Source organism: Channa argus, chromosome 5 (genome assembly GCF_033026475.1).
Source record: "Channa argus isolate prfri chromosome 5, Channa argus male v1.0, whole genome shotgun sequence".
In the NCBI taxonomy this organism is placed as follows: Eukaryota; Metazoa; Chordata; class Actinopteri; order Anabantiformes; family Channidae; genus Channa; species Channa argus.
The window spans coordinates 3,070,354-3,094,615 of NC_090201.1; the positions used below are offsets into that span (position 1 = coordinate 3,070,354).

Below are 24,262 nucleotides of genomic sequence, written 5' to 3' on the forward strand. Positions count from 1 at the left end.
TTTCATGTCTCTGTCAGATAAAGGCACAAAACCCCAAATAATCTTTGAAATAAATAAATAACTAATTCCCAAATACTACCGAATACTACTTTGCTATCTATTCATAGGACTTGTTTCGTTTTTTTCTGCTTGATGGTGGCTAACCTCACACTCAGTGACAAGTCTTTGGGACTTTTATCTGCTTCCGTGTGAACTATTTCAGAGGGGATAATACACACCTGGCCATTGGAATAGCTGAGCAGCTGCCCACAATATTTTAGAACATAAATTGGATACTATGAAATAAAAAAGCTGGAAATGTTACACAGGCCATCTTAATTGTTTTGTTTCATTATCTGTCTCTGTATACTACAACAGTGCTTTTGATAATTGTGTCATTGTCTAAACACAGTACAGTGTACGCACACCTGACTGTAGATGGAGGTCTGGCATTGCCATCCTTGCAAAAAACTGTCACGAGTGAAATCGGTTTGAAAATTGCACAACTACATAAATAAAACAGGTTCACTATAAACCTGCAAGCACATCTAGGTTATTTGCATGTGACATTGATATTATCAGAAAGGACAAAAATATGTTGTGGTGATATGTGTTATGATTAGTGATATTACAGGGGAAGAGCTTCAATTACAGATGATGTGAGGTTGCTGCTTCTAAACTACTGTCTGATGGCTTCAATAGGATCAATTATCGGATTAAACTTTGGCATTTTATTCTATCACCGATTAGTATGAATGCCAGGATTTCTTCCATTAGAGACAGCTGCAGTGATATTGTATAGCTAATTTAAGAATCAGTGTCAAACTGCCTACACAAAAAATCAACAGCAACAGGACTGAACAACCTAACACCTTTGACATGTTCCTGCCTTTATGTTAGAAAATAGAAAGTTAGAGAGGTAATAGATATACAGGTGGTTTAATCATAGTGATAAACCCGTTTTCATTATTTGTTTCACTTTCAAAAGAAATGTTATATTTTAGTCAAAAATCATTTAAATAATAGTTTGTCATCTATTATACAGTATTTGTTGTTTTCTCTGCCCTGTACTTGATTTCAGAATGTATGTTGGGGCTAATCTACATTTTTATAACAGATAATGGGAAGTGAAGTTTGCCTGTATTACATCTGTCAACTGTGTTCTATGCTGTTCTACTAGAGCCATGTGTCGTTCTGTATGCAATTACCGCATGTCCGTGGTATTGACTCCCAAAAGTGTTTTTTCTTCATGTGTGAAGTTACTGGTGGGTTCACTATGCTTCTGCTTTCTAGAAGAACCCACTGAGGTCAAGAACTTAGTTGAAATAAAGGTGAATGGCAAACATGGAAAAAATGGTTTTGTCTTTCATGCTGTTGCGTGCTGCTCTGGGACAGGTACAACAAAAAGTAGGAAAAGGTGAGTAATGGAGAAAAAGAAAAAACACACTAACAACTAATTAGGTTAGTTCTTTACACTCCACCACACTAGTATATATTACAAAACTTAATACTTCTAATACTAATACTACTTCTGACCAGCCCCATCCCAACTGTTCAGTCCCTAAAGATGTAATGGTAAAATAAAATGAAATACCAGTCCATAAGATGTTCGGATGACTGTAACAAACAGTAAAGAGAACGTTTTCTAAGATCAATAGAATCCTCCAATTGTATTAGTTTTTAAAAATAAGCAAATAAATAAAAGTCAGTCAGTCACAACCAAGCTAAGTTATAAAATGAGAATCAAAGGAGAGGCAATGTCTTTCTTTTAATCTACAGCTACAAAGAATTTGGAGTTTCATTATCTAACTTCAATTATAATGTGGTCAAGACGTGTAAACAAAGGACAAGGCCAAAAAAAAAAAAAAAACAGTAATGAATTGCTTTCAGGCCTTCAGAGAACAGATTCTGTAGTAGATATCAGTGCATGGGCTCAGAAAGACCTCTGAAAACCATTTTCAGGGAACACAGTTTGTCTCTACCATGCAAAGAACCATATATAAACAAGATCCTGAAACACCACCACCTTCTCTGAGTCTCAGCCTATTTAAAGATGAACTGTTCAATGATCTGATGATTACAATTTTCCAATTCTTTTTGGAAATTATGTATGTATGTATCTTTTCCTTCTTTTAATTGGTATTTTTAGTTCCCAGCCAGTAAGTGTGTGTTGTTAAAAGAAGAGGTGATGCAACACAGCAGTAAACATGCTTCTGTCCCAACTTGTTTGAGATGTGTTGCTGGCATCTAATTTAAAATAAGAAAATATGTTTTTTTAAAAATGAAAGTTTTAACATTTCGTATGTTGTTATGCACTATTTACAATTGCATATTGTAATTAATTAAAAATTATTTCATTCTCTTTTGGATTTCAACACTACCCCAACTGTTTTGGATATAGGGCTGTATGCTTGTACTTGTACTATTTCTCACAAAGAAGCAAACATTTAGAGGAGATAGGAATTGTGTCAGCAGATTGTCAAAATACATATTTTTTAATCCATGGGCCTGACGTTCTCCCCTCCCCTGCTGCACTTTCTTAAGAAAGAGAGTCTGAGATTAACGATCCGGATTAAGGCATCAGTCATCTTGAGAGTTGATATTAACGTCCAGAAGGAGATTTAAAGAATAGCCAGAAATCAAATCCGCAATGGCTAAAATCAAGAGCCAAAGATGGAAGCTAAGACTACACTCGGGAGGATTAGATATAATATGGAACTAAATTAAAAGAAGACAGAATATCTTAATTATTTTATAGATTGGGAGGCGGAAAATCCTCCTTAGATGAGTTGAACCAAACAAGGTTTGGGAGGACAGTGGAGAAAATAGGGCATATCTGGGTACCAGTGAATGATTACTTTCTCTCAGGATGATACTGATGCTTGTAGCAAAAATGTGTTTGTTCATGTGCATTCGTTTGTAGGTTGTCTTGACTTTTTAACAGGTTACTATTATTTAGAGTAGAGATAATTGTTGTACTACATAAAGTAATTCTAGAATGGTGCCTTGCAGCCAAAAGACCATGTAACAACATCTGTGAACCAACTAGACAATAATAAATACACAAAATGCATTCAGAAAGTTTTCAGACCCCCTTTACTTTTCGGTTTTGTTTAATGTACAGCCTGATACTACAGATGTTTAAATTTAGTTCAAACTGAATTTTTATAAATGTCTGTAAATTCATCAAATAAATAAATCAATGAAATATCACATGTTGAAGTAGCTTTGACAGCAATTATAGACCTGAAGTTTGTTTTGGTATGATGCAACAAGCTTTGCACACTTGGATTTTCCGTCTTGGAAATCATTAAACAAATACAAGTAATAGGTGCTTTTTTGCTTCATGTTCTGCCCAAGTACCAACCCTTGCTCAGTTACATGGAGTATTTCTTCACAAGTGAACGCATCTCACAAGGATTATCACCCGATGCTACATGTCTGAAAGGGAAACTCCAGACAATGTCAGGACCTGAGCCTCCTGACCTAAGTGCTGTGGAACAGGTTTTCCCTGAGGGTATCTGTGTACTTTACTTCATTCAGTTTTCCCTCAAACCTGATCCGTCCCCGAGACCCATCTCCCAGTCCCTGCTGCTGAAAAACACCACCACAGCATAATGCTGTCACCGTCATGCTTCACTGTAGGGATGTGTTGATGAGGTGATGAGCTGTGCCAGGTTTCCTCCGGATATAACATTTACAACTGAGGCCAAAAAGTTCAATCTTGGTTTTATCTGACCAGCAAATCTTATTCTCACAATCTGAGAGTCCTTCAGGTGCTTTTATGCAAACTCCAAGCTTTCATGTGTTTGCAGTGAGGTAGGCTTCAGTCCTGCCACGAGCTCTCTGAGTCTCTAAGCTCTGCAGGCAGCTCCTTTGACCTCATGACCTTTGCTCTGATACGGTCTGCATTGTTAGCTGTGAGGCCTTCTATAGAGAGCTGTGTGCCTTTCTAAATCATGTCCAATCAATTTAATTTACAACAGGTGGACTCCAGTCGAGGGGTGGAAACATCTCACTAAGGAACAAGAGAAATGGGAGGCAGCTGAGCTAAATTTCAAGTGTTGCAAAGGGTCTGAATACTTATCTACATGTGATATTTCAATGTTTATTTCTGCTAAAACTGAAATGTCTGACACTGACATCACTTTGTGATTACGGGGTACTGAGTTTAAATTAATTAGAACAAAAATTAATTTAGTATCAGGCTGCAACATAACAAATAAAAAACAATGAATGCACTGTGTATGTATATATGTATACTCATACTGCCATATTGTTTTTATTGTCCCTTACCTGTCACTTTGTTGGTCTAACAAATGAAATGCTCATTTTCAGGGTCATTAGTCTTGTGTTGTGTATTTTGTTGAGAAGTGGTTGACACTCTTAATATTAGCACTGGATGTTACGATTGTATAGCTCCTAAAGTGTTGAAGCTATTTGGAGATCAGATTTGTTGTGCTAAGCAAAACATCTTGGATGCAGAATGTTAAAAAATATACATTCTATACATCTCATCCCACAGCGTCAGATATTGATGCTTCCTAAAGCAACAAATTGTGCTGCCTTTTACATCCTTTGCCGTATCATATTTGGCGTCACTGTCGGACCTTCAGGAGTTCCATCATTCTAGGCGTGGATGACTTCTTAGACTCATAAAATATGAGGGTAAAGTTAAGTAACAACATATATTACATAAAGACAAAATGCCATTAACGTACTTCGTTATTACGCCATCATTAAAGTGCACAACTTCTCACACTGGAGTCGAATCTTGGTCTACTGTGGGAAACTGCCGTGTCTTGTCGTTTCATCCGTCACCCTGTCCACCTCCATACCAAACATTTTCATTTTATATACAATATCTTTGCTCTAAGTGTCAGAAATTAAGGCATCACAGTTTCCATTGTACTACACTGAAAGCTACCATAAGCCTCAGCATGTAACCCGAGAGGACTGGACAAAAAGGTGTTTTTTATGCCTCAGGAATCACAACAGGCTGAAATGTATATGGATGCACTCATCTGGCTCTTCAACAGACAGGTGACAAGAGAATGACATCTCTGAGGGACACTTTAACATTTGAGTCATTTGAAAAAGATTTGTTCAAAGAAGGCTTGGTATGGTTTGCCTAAAATCTAAAAACTGCATACGACTGAAATGGAATTTGTATTGTCCAACATATGAGACAAAAAAAAAACAGTGGACTGGGCACATATCTACCATGATACAGTGGTGACTTGGAAGAGCAAATTATAATATATAAAGATAAAGAAAATTGACTGCTGACGGATATGAAGCAGAATATGAAATGGTTGTTTAAAATGAAAGCAACATGCTCCCAAAGTTAATTGTCTCTAAAGAGGCTATTCCTCCATATACTATACATATAAGAATAATAAACAGCAGACATACAAAGCAGCCCATTTTTTTACCATCCAATCTGCAGTGTTGGTACACTGCCCTGAAATATCATTCATTTAATTTCCCCATGAATTCCCAGATACGATTGGGCACTTCTGTGTGAGAGGAGACACTGGGACGGATTAATGGGCCTGGAGATTTATGCCGGCACGATCTGAGCTGCTTTGGCTTTTAAGCTCCAATCAAGTGGGGAAATGGGAAATGATAACTGTATCAAAATAAAAAGAATCTCCAACTGACCATCACAGGGAGAACTGGCCCAGAGTCTTAGCGCTGACAGGCTGCTGCTGTACTGTGGGGAGTCCTGCAGTAATACGGATGTGAGAACAAGCCGTTCCGACACATTGAGTTCATCAAGTCGTCTCCGACATGATACATGTGGATAATGACAACAGGAAAATGAAAAGTGAAGAGAGAAATCAGCCCGTGTGTAGACACTCAAGCTGCCAAATGAAACGATGTGTGATTTGTTGTGAAGACGCATTTCATTTACAATGCTTTTCACAGTGTCTTTTAAGGTAAACAGCATCAAAACAGAGCGGGCCTATAGCCCAGGAGACATGGTTATTTTTGTACGTCTGCTTTGTGTGCCAGAAGTGTCAAAATTGCCTGCCATTTGAGAGGGCAGGTAGATGTCAGATCCTTTTAATAAAAGCAGCCCCTAAAGCCTCTTATGTTTCCCTCCCCATGCACCAAAACCTTCTTATCATGGCCTTAAGAGGGGACAACAAGCCCGCTGATTAATTTTAGATCTTTTCCATGAAAAGAGTAGCTTACAGTTTATAGCCATCGCACACAATGTTGGGGCAAGACATGGGGCCAGATTGTGTTAGACCCCGGGGATGAATAGTACACAGGACAGTTCGTTCTGGTTCACAGTCATATACAGTAAAAGCTCATATAGGGATCAACAGTATCACAGTCTTAAAATGGGACTAGTGAGGACACTGTTATTAATAGGCTGTGTGCCCCCCCACCGCTCAAAGACACATGTCATTGTGCACACCTTATGTTACCAGATATTTTCTCCTCTCAAAGTGGGTCCTGAAACCTGACAAATTAAAATGTATCTGAAATTAGAGAGACAAAGGAAGGATCTTTTTTTTCTTGGAAAAAATTAGTTTTTCATTAAAAGCTGCACTTTTATTGAAGCTATACTGGACAGATTTGTATTATTAATATGGTACATTTTTAAACATCTTCCCAGCTCCTCTTCATACACGTTTTGACAAATGACAATTCTGCTTCAGCTGTCACTGCTTTACACCTTCCTGCTCCAAACTTTAGCACCTTACTTTTTTTTTTTTTTCCATTCGGCTTATCCCATGAGTTCAGTGTCGCCACAGCGGATCATTGTCCGCATGTTGATTTGGCACAGTTTTTACACCGGATGCAACCCTCCCCAATTTCTACCGGGCTTGGACCACTGCCCAGCTGGGGAGGGGAATGGGCTGTTAGGGGGGTTCCGTGTATCGGGGATCGAACCACTGACCGTATGGTCCGTGGACGACTGCCTTTCGCAACTGAGCTACAGCCCCCAGCACTGTGACCTTACTATTTAACGCAATTCATGGAAGTGTACAACCCTCTTTTAAGCCACATAGTGACTACACAACAACAAATTTACATAAAATAAGTCGACTTCCAGTGCTCCAAAAAGGCCCAGGCTGCTCCTGTCAGTGGCAATTTTAGTTTTAAGAGACACAAATCAACCTGGACATCTGCATAATGTTTGACAAATACAATAAAACCCTGACCCTTAACAGTTATTTCCTTGGGGGAACAGCCTTTGGACTCAAATCCTCTAGAATTAATTTTGTGAGTTCACAACCTCTGACTGTTGGCCTGTATGCACTGATGCTATTTTTTCCCTCATGACTGCCCAAGGTCTCCTGAAGAAGGCAGGTCTTCACCTGACACACTACAGAACCTCAGGCAACTCACACACAATTGCATTGCTCTGTTAGAAATATATAAAGCAGAGGAATCATGTGGAGCTTCTTCAGTCCTCCTCTGATGCACAAATTAAAGAAAAACTGGGTTACAGTCATAAACCTTCAACAAAATGCCCCAGTTCTATTTGGGATTCAGAATACATCAGTCAATCATTGTGACTGTTTACAATCTGTGACCATCATTTGTAGGACTGTTCTTTACATGGCATAGGAGCTGGAGCAGGAGCATCGAGAGTGGGATAAGCAACTTTTCATTAAGGAAAATTAGTTGCTATGGTTAGTTTCTGTGCTCAATTTAAAAGAAAATCATCATCATTGAGTGTTTTTGTTGTCCCAGCTTAAGAATGATACACCTTTGTAAGGTAAACAATGAGCTGGTGTCATGTGATTCTTAGGGGTTGCATTCTACTAGTCAAGTCTCATTAATATCAATAATAGAAGAGGGACCTCCGTTTTTTAGTTCACGTAGCTCATAAAAATTATTAAGTGGCTACACCTATTTCAATGCATAGGATGCAAATGAGCTGCAGGTTTGTATGGCATTATTTTTCATTTGATTGCTGGCTCCCTGAGAAAAGGTTATGTTGGGATTAGATGACAAACCGAGGAAATAGAAGACTGAAGAGAACTAAGGGACAGGTTGCTCAAGTAGTTGCTTTATTAAACTGTCAACACACTCTCACACTAAGCAAAAGAAAGATTCTGCAGAAAATACACTCTGACACACAGAATGTCACAAGTGTGTGCGTGTGTCTTAGGACATTTTTGTAAAGTGAGGTCATTGAGCTGCTACTTTGTTCAACAGGAGAATAACTCAGCAGCATTTGGAGCCACGATAAAAAATTCACTTAAAATTAAGGGTCTTGTCACCATCTTTTTATATATATTTTGCTGTTTAGATGGTTTGTAACTTCTATCTATTTCTATCTATCTATCTATATATCTATAGATATAGATATATAGATATATATAGAGAGAGAGAGAGAGATGCACATGCACAGTTGAAGAAAGCCGATTAGAAACCTGGTTATGCATGTACATGGCAGAAAAATCAGTGTTCCCTGACACCTAGAGGAACCAGGTTTCTTTAATCTCCTACCCAAAGTTCAGAAGCCAGCTTAACTGTTTACATGAAAATTAAGAAATCAGCTTTCCCGAGAAAGCCGACTGCAACCTTAAATCAAGTCCATGTAAAATGCACTTGATGCAGCTCCTTTAACACAGGCATAGGCAAATATTTAAGGGCCTGAACCTGCTTGCTGCAGAGGATCGAGTTGCTTCTCTCCAAACACTATAATCCGTGCTTGGACCAGTCTATAGCAGTACACAGGACACTGTTCTAGAATAACAGTTCTTTGACCAAACTTTATAGTTTCTGGCTGTAAACACAGCACGTGCTGAGTTCTTCTTGCTTTTAGGTTGTTTCAGTTTTTAGAAACATTTTATTGTCAGGACACACTGGAGGAGGTGGGGAAGGACTGGGGATCCTTAAACCCGTGAGCCAATCATCAACAAGCATGCTTTGCAGTAGGGCGACAAAAATATGGCCACTTATGCATCAGGCCCACACGACCCTCTTGCTGGCTAGGATGATGTATTTGAGGCGAAGCACTGGGTTCTGCGACACTTTCCACAGCAATGAATTCAACTTAACCCATCTCAAAAATACCACTGGAATGTGTGCAATGTTAAAATGTATCGGGACATAACTAAAAAGTCCAATTAGAAAAAAAAAACATTTGAATAATTTACTATGCTGAAATTTAAACTGAATAAACCAAGCTGCGTCTGACAAATACACTTAAATGTCTAAGTGTGTGTGTGTGTGTGTGTGTGTGTGTGTGTGTGTGTGTAGTGGCAGAGTCGAGACTGTGTGACAGGCCACATGGCAGCTGGAGGGTTGGGGGTGGTGTTCAGGAAGCTAGGTGAAGACATGATGGGCTGAAAAAACTCCACAGTGCTCCAGGACGGAAACCCAGGCTGACAAAAAGACTCACGCAGGAATCCAGTCAAACAGTCAGTTGTGCTGTTCCCAGCACAAACACGCCACATCGTCTTGACACTCCAGGTTTTCCTCTTTGTTGGCACTCTCAACAAAAACTTTTCTTCTTCTTTTCGATCACAGAAAGAAGTAAGCGGAGACAGAATGCCGGACATAAAGTCAGCACTTAGTCTGTGCTGCTACAAATCCACAGTTCTGCTTTTAAAGCCAGTGAGCTTTAACAAGAAAATGTCTCATAGAAAACAAGCATGATTAAGATGTGCAGTATGATTAATTGTCTGCTGTCTGAAAAATATCATGAGCCACGTGGTATTTTTCCTTTATGAAAGACCTAATCAATCACCAAATCAGTCATTCCTTTAGTTTCCAAATGCCTTTAACTGTTTTATCTCCAAAACTGATCACTCAGTCTCTGTGGAACTGCACTTAGAAAAAACTGATTGATAGAATATTCTACTGCACCGATGAATTCATTTAACAAGAAAATTATCTTACATCTCACAGTTAGGTAAGAGGTTAGACAGGGATAATGTGGAACTTGATAATCTCAACTAAACAACATAAAAATTATATTTTGGTATCGTGATAGTTTGATTTAAAAAAAACTGCAGCACCTACATATGAATCTTAATAGTGATGTTCTTCATTCAGCACACACTGCATCTATCACAGCATCAGGATGAAAAAGGTGAATGACATCACATCCTGCTCGTATCACACTTGCAGTGCAGAACGTTAGTGTGGACTAAAACTTCTGTGTGCTCAGACCCTCACAGATTTGGCAGACACACAGTTTAAAACACATGAGCTGTTCTTCAGAAAGTAGCCTTATGCTTCCTCTGTTAACAGGATTCAGTTAAACTCTAGTACACTTGATGGGGATTGACTTCCAACTTCCAATATGAACAAATAATAATATAACTGATGCACTATTAAAGACCAAAGATGCTGTACATACCAAAGAACTCTTCTCCTTCTTCTTCCTTCTGTGAGCTGCTGTAGATGGACACTTTCAAACTTGGATGAGTAACACAACAGAAATTGTTGAAGGCAGTGCACACTCTCCAGCAGAGGAGCTCCTGCTTTCATTTCTGCAGGAAGCATGTTGCAGCTCGTAGCCTCACCTAGTCTGTCACACACACCTGCTGCTTGAGGGAGCGATGAAGAAGCAATATGGACTCCAATTAGAGATCTAACCTCTCATAGAGGACAATGACTCGCAGTTAAATCAACAATATGAAACTGCATAGGGAAGAGGTTGTGGTGGAGGGAGCTTCAGCTCGATGGATAATCTGTACTGAAAATAAATTTCATATCCACTGTGTGCTCATTAAAATGTTGAATTTGGGTGGGCATACTTTATGAAGCATTGAAATGTATGACACATTCTCAAGGTTAATTTGTGGCTATCAGAATAAATAAAATAAAATATAACAGAACACACTGATACATATTCCAATATATTCCCCTATACATAGGATTTCATAAAAACATTTCCACCATAGTATAAAGCAGGTTTGACATTTCACAATTAGTTTTTTTTTCTTCGCAAACACTCAAAGTATTATTTGTAATACTGTCGAGAAGAAAAGAGCACTTTCCGTGGGAGAATTCCCTCCCTAGTCACACATCCCTGTCTCTTTTCCTCAGGTTTAACGTCACTGAAAGTTGTCACCACGGGTGGAACGTGTGAGGATAACTGTCTGTGATTTCCTGTACTGGAATGTGTGAGGCTACAGTTGGGCACATTATCAGCATGTTATTTCATCAGCTCCAGCTTGACATGGAACCTTGTTGTACTTATTAAGGAATGTACGGAGAGTTTTGACGTCTGGAGACAGCGGTGGGGGGGACCTACATTAAATGAAAGCTGCAGTTAATTCATACAGAAATACAGTGTCCATTTTGGCAGTTGGGTTCACTCTTGTTATGTAAATTTTTTTTTGTCAAATTTGACTCATTTGATTTGTTCCTTCATTCCAGGCGTTAGTCAACTACAACTAAAAACATTTTAGTTTAGTTTTCATTTGATTGTTTAGTTCCATTTCCCCTCTTTTCCTAATATGTTAATATAGAAACTTATATATAGATACACTAAATATAGAAAATATAAAAACGGATGTCACCAACTTGTTTGGTGACACCAACCTTTACTATGGTTATGGGCAGTGTTCTTGTCTATCATCAGTAGACGCTTCTTTATTTGGTCACACATTCTATGCTCTGTAAGACGCTGGTTCACTTATATTTTGTCTAAAATATAAGGTAAAGCTTTATTGCTTGATAGCCTTATTACAACAACATTTCTGTAGCAAACACGGTGATCTTACCTTCTCATCTTAGCAGTCTTCGTAGTCTCACCTGGTTTTGAGTTATCATGTCGAATTCACAATAAATTAATCTAGTTCATAAATCCAACAGCAGCAGGTGACAGCGCTAAAGTTACCAAACACAAGCGGCTAAATTAACTTTTGAACCAGAATTATTTTTGGTGGAGGAGTGAAACTGTTGATTAGGAGTTTACACTTTTCTACAGATGCTGCAGGTCAGTGAATGAAACTTTGAATTAAGATGCAAATGTTCTGCACTTATATAGCGCTTTTCTACCTATTGGCACTCAAAGTGCTTTACACTGCTTCTTATTCACCCATTCACACACACAATCACACACACACTCATACACCGTTGGGGGAGCTGCTATGCAGCTGGCCAACACTCACCCGGAGCAACTAAGCCGGGGTTCAGTGTCTTGCTCAAGGACGCTTCGACATGTGACCGGAGGAGCCGGGGATTGAACCAACAATTGCGAGATTGGTGGACAACCTAAAGAGTAATGTGGACAACCGCTCTACCTTCCTGCGCTTCAGTCGCTACCTCGTTCTTCCACCTTAATTACACTTTAGTTTTTGATTTGTAAAATAAAATGTTTTAAATGTAAAATGTGTCTTCCTAGTTTGTATTTTCAATAGACAGTTTAGCTTTAATCTCGTGTTCATCATCAAAAAAAAGTATCAACGAATAATATTTTTTAGCCGTCAGCACTGCTATACTCTACTTTACTCTTAAAAACATCATATAGCCCTTCAGTTATTAATCACACTTAACAAGAAACTGCAAAACATACACCTCAAGCAGAAATACCTAATTTTCTGTGATTGATCAGGTCTGAGCATTAATGCGCTATTGCCAGTGTTATTCAGTGGGTAAGACGTCTCAGGAGGTGTTTACAGCATCTTTCCCCAATTAGATATGTTTTGGAACATATTTTGAGTTAATAATAATAATAATAAAATATAGTGTAGCTTTACAAAACACACACTGGTGACACACGAAACAATCCACAACTTTTACTTTCAGAAGGCAGAAATATGGCCCAACAACAAGTGATAGCCATCAAACACACAGAGGTCTCCATGTGTGCTGTCTGCAACAATCATACCCGGATGTATTGTGACACCTGGATATTGTACCAAAATGGCTCCCATTCATTCCTGAGAAAGGTGTTCAGAGGTACCAAAAAAAAAAAAAAAAAACCTTGCAATGTGATCCTCACTTTTCTTTATTGTTGAACATGAACACGTGCAACCTTCTCCTGTCAAGCCCCTCGGCTCTGCACAGAAACGTATGGTTTGTAATAATTAAACATGGCTTTTACACCAACATTAAAGTGTTCATCTGGCTAATAAAACCGTCTGCTGTGAAAAGGCCCTTTAAGGTGGACAGTCTGTCCCACCCTAACTTCCTAACTTACACCCACCGGCTACTATTAAATACATCTGTTCGACCGCTCATTAATACAAATATTTCATCAGCCGGTCACATGGCAGCAACTTGTTGGTTGTAGAGATGTAGTCATGGTGAAGATGATCCCCTGAAATTTCCACTGAGCATCAGAGTGGGAAAGGAAAGTATTTCAGAAAGTTTTTATCTACTGAGATTTTAAAGCACAGCCAGTCGCTAGGGTTTTCAGAGAACGATCTGAAAAAGAGAAACTATCCAGTGATCATCAGTTCCCTGCGTGAAAATTGACCTCTGGCATCAATAAGGTGCCAGAGGTCAGAAGAAAATGACCAGAATGATTTGAGCTTATAAAAAGGCAACAATAATGCACATTGCAAAGAGCAACTCTGAACACACAACACGTCAAACCTTGAAGCAGACATAGCAGCAGAAGACCAAACCGGGTGCCACTCCTGTCAGCTAAGAACAGGAAACTGAGGCTACAATTGGCAAGAGCTCAGCAAAATTGGACAAAAGATAGAAGATTGAAAGAACGTTGCCTGGTCTGATGATTCTTGATTTCTGCTGCAATATTCAGATGGTGAGAACAGAATTTGGTGTAAACAACAAGAAAGTATAGAATGATCCTGCCTTGTTTCAACAGTTAAGGCTGCTGCCAGTGGTTGAATGATATGGTGGTTATTTTGTTGCTACACCTTTTGGGCTGATGGCTACTTCCAGCAGGATAACACGCAATGTCACCAAGTGAAATCATCTCCAAGTGGTATCTTGAATGTTCACTGTACTTAAATAGCCTCTACAGCCACCTGATCTCAATTCAGCACTGTAACAAATTGCTGTAATTTCTACAGTACAACTTTACAATAACTTCTTGTTCTGTCATTTCACAAAGTTTAAGTGTATATTGCAATGCATCATGGGTAAAAAACAATCACAGTTGCTAACAGCATTTTTCCACAGTAACGTATTGTACAATTACAGGCAAGTTGTGTCTTGATCGTAGACGATTCTCAATACAGTTGAATGCTGTTGATTTTGGTGTAGGTGTATTTGAACGAAGAACAAGAGCATTTCCTGCCTGAAGCAGAGGAGCAAAAGTAAAAGAGGAGAGGACATTTGCATTTATTAGACAAAGAGGAGCAGGTAACAGCCTGAAGCAGAAGAAGCCTCCGGAGGAAGCCAGATGAAGCCTCTGGCCTGCTACAGCTACAGTCTGACCTGCAGACACCAGCCACAGAACCACGTCCACGACAGCCTCCCCCTCATTTTCTCCACCGTTCTGTTTGTGCTGCCCTCTATGGCTGCTGAGTACAAACTAACTCTGTGTGTGTTATTTTTTTTTTAGCATTGAGCATAATAAGCAGCGATTAGATCCCAGGTTATACAGGTTGAAAATGATTTTTATTTCATTTGCAGTGAAACTGTTTAGTGTCCACTCAGCGTGTTAAAGTGCAGCTTTATGCCCTATTATGTATTTAAAACAGAGATGCTTCATATCTCAGAGGGAAAAGAAGAAACAGGGAAAATGTTAAACTCAAATTTAATTTTTAGGGTGATAATCTACATCCAACCCTAAAATGGAACCAGCTATAAAATATGTGACAGATATTTTAAAATGGAGATAAAAAAGTAAAACTCTGCTCATTTAGGAACTCAAAATCTCTTTACTGTGATTTTTTTGAGTGTCAAAAAGGTAAGTTAGCAGTTATTCAACCAAATGCTCTGTTTATCCCACCGCACCATTACTTCCTTGCATTACAAGTTCTGCAGAAACACAGGCCAATCTGAGCTATTAGCTGAATTAAGATTTTGAATTGAATTGGCCTTAAATTGACTTGTTCTAACATTTGTATAAGGTTTGCACTAACATTTATATGTGGGTGGGGGGTGTTCATCAGGATATTAAGGACTTAGACCACTTTTGAGAAGTAATTATGTTAGAGAATTCCCAACATCTCCACACGAACAACAACAGCAGAAGCAAACTAGGTCAACTGTTAAAGTACTTTTAAACCTTGACAACAATATTTTTAGTGATGAGTACTATATGAGTATGTTAGTGCAATTGTTTGATGCTGCTGTAATACTTCTAAGCCAGGGCTGGCTGAGAAGTATCCAACCAGAATTTAGCTTGATAAATCTACCTCAGTATTGGTTAGTAACTCATACAATCTGGTGACAAGAAATTCAAATAAACCCTTTGACTGTTAAGAAGCCCACATTTCCATTGTATTAGTCACTGCAGAGCTGCTTCCCGCTTCAGCTTGGACAGCCCAGTTTTCATTTTGTAAGGGCAAATGATTAGTTTGTCTTGCCAAACCATGTGGATTTTGGTCTCATGTAGAATAGATTTAATCAGTGTTGTCATTACCTTTCTTTTGATGTAATGTTGTGATTGAACCAATGCAACCAAGACAGCAAAGTGCATAAGAAGAAAACAACAGTCAATCTGAGTGCTTCATTTCTCAAGTGGACTTGTATGGCTTTGAGCATAAGTCAGACTTTACATACAAAAGATGAGGACTCTTTCATCTCAGGTTCTTGAAGCTATGTAAAACTGTTGACGTTTAATAAAAGTAGTTTTTTCTTTACAATGTTAGTTTTGGATCACTTTTGCACTAAGGTGTCATTTAAAACACGTGTGAATATGTATTGTAAAAGCTGCTAATGTAAAAGCAAAAATTACCTTTAAAAACATTTTCCAACAACGTATTGTTTTGTGAACTATTAACAGCTATTTCTGTAATTTTAATAGAATACAACATAAAATAGTTGTTATATTAATATAAATTAAAATTATATATAAATATAAATAAAAAAATAATAATAATAAAATATATATATGCTGTTGTATGCTGTAATTCTTTTTACAGTAATTAAGTACAAATGTAATAGGACTTAGTTGGGAACTTTTTGTCAGCTTATTACTGTAAATTCTACAGGCATTTCTTTGCAGGGAAAGAAACACCTTTAAAATTTGGTAGAACTGAAAAACATCATGGATGTTATTTAAGTTTGTTTGTTGAAGTGTTTGCAATAAGGCTGCTGAGTGTGTAGTTTTATAGCTTATTATATATAAATGCAGAGCAATTACAGAAAAATAATTAATTTCAATAATTTGTTTTATTGCAAAGCTCTGTTTTTAACTCTGTCTTTAACTTGAGTGTGCGTAGAAAAGAAAAATCATTACATTGTGTGGGGAAGGGTTTGCCACATCCAGCCACTATTTGTGATCCTCACATGCCTGCAGGCAAGAAGCAAGAGTCCCTTAAATCAATGCCTGAGCTAATTGCTATTACAGCTGAATAGAGGGACCAGGGTTACAGCAATAGGATCAATGTTTATTGTGTGGATGAGCTGGCAATTGTGCCTGAATAAACTCAAATTAGAGTATTTTTGCCCTATTTACATATGAGTAGCACCAGGACAATGAGCATTAATCCTTCCACGCTGAGGTGCAGGTGGAAAAGAAAATGGAGCAGGGATGTTTTTTAAGGTTATTAACAAGAAAACTAGTGTTGTAGAATGGCATCATACTGTGCTAAGTATTGCACTAAGTCTATAGGGGTTGAAATACATCATCATTTTCCTCCACCTATAATGTCAATGATTAAAAACAGAGGTGAATGACTTCTGTGGCGTTTATTGGAATGCTACTGTCACCTGAAATTAGGTGGCGTTGGGTTTTAAATAACAGGCCCACAATTTCTCAGCTTTGTTTTAAAGGAACTGTCGGGTTCCCACATTAACACTGAACGTGGACGGTTCAATGGATGTGATGGGGGGACAAAATCCAAAGTCCTTTTACTGTGGCCGAAATGTCCAAGTCAAAAGCGAAAATGAGGCATCAGCAGTTAATCAAAGTGAAAGTATTTCACTATAAAATTCCCTCTTTGTGCTTCTCTGTTCAGTAGCAATTGATGCATAATAACAAAGCAGAAACTTTGTAGTAAAAAAGTTGCAAATCTGCAACGAATCCACTAAATGTAACAAATCTAGATTATTAAAGTTTTAGTTTGTCCTCCAATTAACGTCCACATTAGACAGAGGACAGTGTTTTCCCCTACAGGACACTTATTTTGGGGAGATCTGGAGGAATAGTTATAACAAGCAAAACTAACTGTTTAAGGCAGACTTATGACACTGATGCTTATAATTGTGAACATATCCTTTAATAACTCATTGAGTGTGAACTAATTGTGAACTAGCTTTACATTTTTAAATCACACCTAGGAGAATGCGTTTAAATTATTAGAAAACCTACAAAACAAAACAAAAAAAGACGACCCAAACAACAAAATGATCTGGCAGAGTTTCATGTCTCCATGCATTTTTCCTTTTATAGCATAAGTAAAGTTAGACGACTAGAGCATCGGCTTCTATCACCACACAGCAAAATAAAACTTGGGCAGCAAGATTTGCCATTATAAGCAGATGACAACATTACTTTAACTTTTAATTTTAAAAAATTATCCCAGAACCTCTATACAGTGAATTTCTGGTAAAACTTTTCTAAAATATTAGTGGTTATAAATGGTGACTACTTTCATCGCTAGCAACGGTTCGTTAATATTTACTGGTCAGTTAATTGGATCATGACCTGATTTGGCAGAATGCAAAAAAAATCAATATGGCAGGTGTTAGGCTGTATTTAGTGATAATGCAGTTGCAGATGTTGGCATAACGCCTCACTGGTTTGTCACTTTCCAAAAATTTTTCCAATTTTTCATAACCTGGTAACCCGGAAGTTGTTCTAATGGCTCACAACTGGTTTTATTGACTAGTAACTGTTTATGAGCCATGAGTTACTTTTTTCAGTATCTGTGCTTTTAGTAAAGAGTGTTCGGGTTCAGTAGTTTAAGACTAAGAATATAATAAAATTGCCAAAGATAAAAATGGTTTATAACAATGCTGTCTTAAAGTCATGATGTCATTGGGGAACATCTGAAGTACCTGAGAACATGTTAATTTTTAATCTCAAATATTATTTGACTTACATAGATGACCCATATGTAAACAGTAAAATAACGACAGATCTGAATGGGGATGGAGTTATTACAATCACGAGAACATAACAGTTGTTAACAGCCTGTTGTCCACCCCGATAACCCCTCTTTTTTATCCCCCACCCTCCGTGTTGTATGAACTTGTTGGGAGTCCCTCAGGTAAAATGGCCTGCAAACACATGAATTCAACGCGGCTCTTGTGGCTGAACAGAAGAGAGGCTGCTGCTCATTGTAACTCCCACACAACACTGTGGATTCCAGCAAACGTCTTGTATGGCTCCTTAGAGGGAAAAAGCCTCTCTTTTCATTTGTCCATGTGTACCTCTGACCAAGCTAAGTCTTTTCTTTTTCCTCTCTCCCGCTTTAATCCGTCCCTCTATTTCAGGAAGGAAAAAAAAAAAAAAAACACAAAACCAGGTTCACGCAGTGCTTTAGTGGCTATAAGTGAAAGAGCTTGTGTTTTTTCTTTCCCCCTTTCCCCTCCCTGCGCTGAGTTGAGCCTTGAATCGCTCTGGAAAATTGATTCTTTTGAATAGAGGGGAGGAACAACGTTTAATAGGATCCAAAAAGGAGTTTCTGCCCTTAAACAGGTGGAACGTCCTGTTGGACGTCCTCGAATTTATCCAAATAGAAAGTAAAGGCGGAGTGGACAAGGAGAGATCCCGTCTCCGAGGATTAGCACCTTTCTTTGGAGAAAAAAAAAGTGGAAAAAAAAAAACAAAAAAACAAAGATGTATGTTGTTACCCAAATGCAAACACAATCACCAGCTTAATATTTTCACCTCTTTCATATTTTTGTGGAAGACGACACATTGCAGCCTGTATGACCCGTGTCTAACGCTTTTTTTTTTTCTGAGGGCGTGCAGGTTGATGAGGGCGTCTCCCTGTCACCCAGTTAAGAGTTTGGGTGCCCGCTAATGTCAGGAGACAGTGATCCGCGCTGAGGAGGGGCGGGCGCTGCCAACATGTGACAGAGAGCAGTCGGCTGGTTTCTCCACACCCATCTGACCATTCACGAGGTGAACTCCAGCAACGATTCTTCCTTCAGGAGCTCCGACGATTTTTTGGTCTTTTTCTTGCTCTCCCCTCCTCGTCTTCTTCTCCCTAACGAGCTCAGTAATGTCCTGTTAATTTTGTGTGCACTAGTTAATGAGCATTAATCCATCACACCTGGGTGCTATTGTTCCGGGGGGGTTGGCCATTTGAATGCAAATACGTGACACTGTGACAGCAAGGTGCTTATTAAACTGATGTGTCCTCGTGTCTTTTCTGCTGGGAGCTCAGGAGAGTGAAAAGAGGAGCTGCTCGGACTATACTACCAGGAGTTGCTCACACTAAGTTCTGCTCTGCTGCAAACAAAGCAAAGTCCACAGCAACAAAATGGCAAGTTCTGCCTCACTGGAGACGGTGATGTCCTGCGGTAGGACCGGACCGGCCGCGGCCCCAAAGACCCTGGCCTTCTCCATAGACCGGATCATGTCCAAGAGCTCGGAGTCGAAGGGCAGCACGGAGGAGCGCTCAGAGGGGAAGAGGCTGCTGGGACTCTGCTCCCCGATCCCTTGCATGATCCCGTTGCAGCCTTTGAGCTACGACCTTCAAGCCAAGGCGCTGATGAACTACTCCGAGTTGTGGAGAGCCAGTTTCAGGGGTACTTTTTGCGGTTCCACGGCCGCTCCGTGCAAAGGGAACTGCGCCATGTGCGGCAAAGCGGAGTCGAGCTTGAAGCAGCCGCTGCTGTCATCAGGGAGCAGAGTGGTGAAGCCACAGGTCATCCACCAGGCCGTGGCCGTGCCCAGCGGCGGCTCGCTCTACTATGTCAACTACCTGGACTCTGCGTATCAGCAGTCGGAGCTGCTGGCCGGACACTGGTTCTCCAGTCCGCAGACCCAGGCCTCCCTGTCGGCGCACCACCGACTCTTGCTGCTGGAGAACGCCAAACTGGCAGGGCTGGGGACCGAGAAACTCCCCACTCCTCAATACCCACACAAGGAGCATCTGCCGGGGCAGCTGGACCAGATAGTGAAGGAGAACCACGGCCTGAGCGCCGAGAAGAACGGCGTCAAGACGCACAACAAACTGAGCGGCAGCGGTAGCGGCACCGCAGACGGAAAACCCAAGAACTTTACGTGTGAAGTGTGTGGAAAGGTAAATGAAACTGTGCTCTAAGTAACTAGAGCTTATTTGTTGTTGTTTTTGTTTTTGTTATATTTGTAGATTCAATTTTTATTTTTTTTTTTTGGTTTCCATTTAATCGAAAGTTTAAAAAAAATCCGTTTAATTAAATACAAACATGACATTTTAGATAATGTAAATCAGGTTATTATACTATGAAATATGTTCTCGATAATTACAAATAATTTCCCGGGTGTTTTTGGAATTCTCCGCAGGTTTTTAACGCGCACTATAACCTGACCAGACACATGCCGGTGCATACCGGGGCTCGGCCCTTCGTGTGTAAAGTGTGCGGGAAGGGGTTTCGTCAGGCCAGCACGCTGTGCAGACACAAGATCATCCACACACAGGTGAGACTCTGGATACACACCTGACAGACACATTACTTTGTGACTTTAAAAATCCGGCTTAATTATTTTAGCTTAACCATGTTTTCAACCCATGTTTCCCGCTTGAATGCTTGTAAAAGGAGAAGCCTCACAAATGCAACCAGTGCGGGAAAGCGTTCAACAGAAGCTCGACGCTAAACACTCACGTCCGGATCCACGCAGGGTACAAACCGTTCGTCTGTGAGTTCTGCGGGAAAGGCTTCCACCAGAAAGGTCAGTGATCCACGCCGCTGTCATCTTAAAATAGTTCTACATGGACGGCAGACAGACAGCTTTATTATAACAGGTCCGTTTGGAACGTGGCAGTTTTTTCGTTTTCGCTTTTTAATTGTTGTTTAAATATTTAAAATGATCTGTGTGAATCGAATTTTTATTTCGATCTTGTTTAACGTCCTGACGTGTTTTCTCAAACTACAAAAAAGGTCCGCGTTCGATTGAAATTTTTAACAGTAATTAACTTGTAAAAAAGCAATTATTCATTTATTTATTTCTCTAACATATATTTTTATATATTATATACATTTAAATGTTAAATAAAGATTGCAGAAAATCTGCTTACTATTTGCTCCAAGTAAAGGAGAACTCAGGCCGGTGAGTGTAGGAATTCCTGCTCTGTGCGTCTGGTTGGGCGGAATTGTGCAGCTCTGCAGCTGGACGCGACACTTAAAGCCAAATTAGGTTATTACGCTGTTGTTCTGTTGCATTAATTTTGGCGTGAGGAAGCAGGATTTGTTTTTTCCAGCCGCGTGTTTGGATTCTACACAGTGAAAACTGCAGTGACTCTGCAGGGAAATCCCTGTTTGTTTACTGTGAAGGAATCCTCTCAGCTGCTGAAATAAATATTAGCAGGGTAAAAACAGCACCATATGCTGCTGCTCTTTAGATATCAGCGAATGAACGGGGGAATAATTGCAGGGCCGCCGATGAGCATGAGGCGATCAGTGGAAATAGGACATGTCACTTTCCACGGACTAATTCTCCCTTCAAGACGGCAGCATTTGCTCTGGGTCAGCTGCTAGACCCCGGACAACATGGGGAATCGGAGCTATTTTTTTTTTTTTTTTAGTTGAGTTGGCGCTGCACTTGATTTTGACGAAGTTTGACAACTTCTTGACTTTGGCGCACAAAACCCTGATTAATGAAGGCTGAGGAGAGCAGAGGGACAGCGGACGCTCCGACTTCCCAATGAACTGCTGACCCGGACGGGAAAAGAGAGGAGAGGAGAAGAGCTCCCCTCATCCTGGATGTCTGTTAAGATGTCTCACTTTCCTCTCCTGATATGTTACAAGCCAACATTTAAGGAGGAAAAGGATTTTCTGGTTATTTCAGCTGCGGTAGCATTAATGTGCAGCAGGGGAGATTATTTCTTTTAACTGTAGTGCTTCATTTGTTCTGAATGAATCAAGCTGCATCATTGACTTTACTTTCGGCTTTTAAAAATTTTCTAAACTACAGTTCAGGCACGTGGAATTAACGAATCCGAATGCTTCCAATGATTTAGAGGAAAAATATGATCGTATTTTGTGTACTGATTTTATTACTTTCAGAAAATATTTAGTTGTTCCTCATGAAAAAAAAACTTTTTCATTTTGTTTATGCGTTCCCACAAGGACATGTTTAATCCATGATTTGTCTTCAGGGGTTAGAATGAACGTGGGGGCATGGTTGTGGTCATAATGAGAATTATTTGTTATGAATAACACAAAAATAATCAATGCACGATAAATAATAAAAATAACGTTAAACAGCTACATGTGCATCTAGTGTTGCATTCAGACATTTCAGAATGTTCTGTTTCTATTCTTACGCGTGTTTTTGTTTTTGGGGTTTTTTGTTGTTGTTTTCTAGGAAACTACAAGAACCACAAGCTGACCCACAGCGGGGAGAAGCAGTACAAGTGCTCTATCTGCAACAAGGCCTTCCACCAGATCTACAACCTGACCTTCCACATGCACACGCACAATGACAAGAAGCCCTTCACCTGCGCCACTTGCGGCAAGGGCTTCTGCCGCAACTTTGACCTGAAGAAACACATCAGGAAGCTGCATGACAATGGCTTCTCTGGGGCCACAGAGGCCTCCAGAGAGCTGCAGAGCTGAGCCATGGTGCAAAATCTCCACAGCACATTTTAATACTCCTCCTTGAACTGTGAGGCTTTAAAAACACTGGCTTATGTCCTGCAGCTGTGGCCAATGCTGCATAGGTTTTGAAGGTCCAGAGAAAAAGAACGTGGTGTATTCCACGATTCCTTAAAAAGAACTATGGTGCGTCAAAGGCTCTTGCCAAAGTGTCTCAGCAGTGATACTATAAGAATGGAAGAGCAGAGAAGACAGTGCAACAATGTACACATAACATTGGGTCCCAACCTGTAGAACTTCTTCCTGCTTTAGCTGATAAAAGCACCAGACGGGGAGAAATCATCTGCCTCTAAGGCGGAACTGTAAATAATTATTGGAAATGAAAAAAGATATTTAAAATGTGAATCATCTGGGGAGTACTTTGGCCATGTTCTGTATTCCACAGAAAAAAAAAACTGTTAATGTGAATAAATAAGTTATAAGTTATAATGAAAACTGAATGTTTGAGCCATGTTGTTTCCACTTTTGAAAGCATTTGAAAATAAACTAATATTATCAAGTTTGCACTGACTATATTTAGAAACCTTGTCTCTTTAAACCGCAACAAAACATAACATTTCAGAAAACACATCAAAACATGTAAAAATGTTTTTAGAGGTAAAAGCAAAAGTGTTGAAGGAAATGAAAAAGTGAAAAAAAAAAAAAAAAAACACCAGTGGTGAATTTATAAATTTGTAATGGTGTTTAATTGGCTGTGAACTGGTCCTGATGTTTCAACTTGCAATAAGCTACTGTATGTCTATAACTTCAAGATGAGTGTTCAAAAATTGTGACACAAACAGTTAAAGTGTAATGAAGATTGGCTCTTGGTTTACGGACTTTACAGTATCGCATTACTGTCAAGTACACAAGAGAATTAGTACCATCATAAAAATGCATCTGGGTCCCGACTTGATGATTTCTGGCTTTAAAATCTAAAGTTTGAAATTTATTTCTGTTTATTCTGACTAACAGAGTTCTGTCAGGATTCTTATTTGAACAAAAAAAAAAAAAGAATTCTGAAAAAGGTCAGAACTTAAATACATTTATTAGTCTAGGTATGATGGTTGTGTTTCATTGTGTTTTATTGTGAAGTGTTGTCAGAAATGCACACATAGACTCAGGCTGTATGCTCTGCAGCCACTTTGCTTCACCATTTATTGACAGACACGATCTTAATAATGCAGCATTTACACTTGACTCCGGCGTAATGATCAGAGATAACACGGGCCCTTGAAAGCGAATTACATTAACCAGCTAAACGGCCTCGGGAGGCTTGATTGTGTAGGGGGGGCTGCGAAGGAGGGAGGGGGTGTCGCATCCGGAGCCGCTCATCAGAACAGGAGATAATGGAGCACTCAGGCCGCAGCTCCTCATCTGGGCCTCTGCGTTAATAGAGCACAAGTTATTCTCCGCACGGCTCCTGGAACAATATTATCCCTGCACACATTCTGTCGAGAGGCAGATCCGTGCTCCC

At 39.5% G+C, this 24,262-nt stretch overlaps 1 protein-coding gene across 1 annotated transcript; it reads left to right on the plus strand.

Moving 5' to 3' along the window:
- The first annotated feature begins 18,556 nt into the window (after nt 1-18,556).
- fezf2 (FEZ family zinc finger 2) lies at nt 18,557-23,306 on the plus strand. Its single transcript, XM_067506136.1, has 4 exons — nt 18,557-20,252; nt 20,495-20,629; nt 20,749-20,881; nt 22,517-23,306. The coding sequence occupies exons 1-4, from the start codon at nt 19,488-19,490 to the stop codon at nt 22,765-22,767; spliced, it is 1,284 nt and encodes a 427-aa protein (XP_067362237.1). The 5' UTR covers nt 18,557-19,487; the 3' UTR covers nt 22,768-23,306.
- Nucleotides 23,307-24,262: the final 956 nt, after the last annotated feature.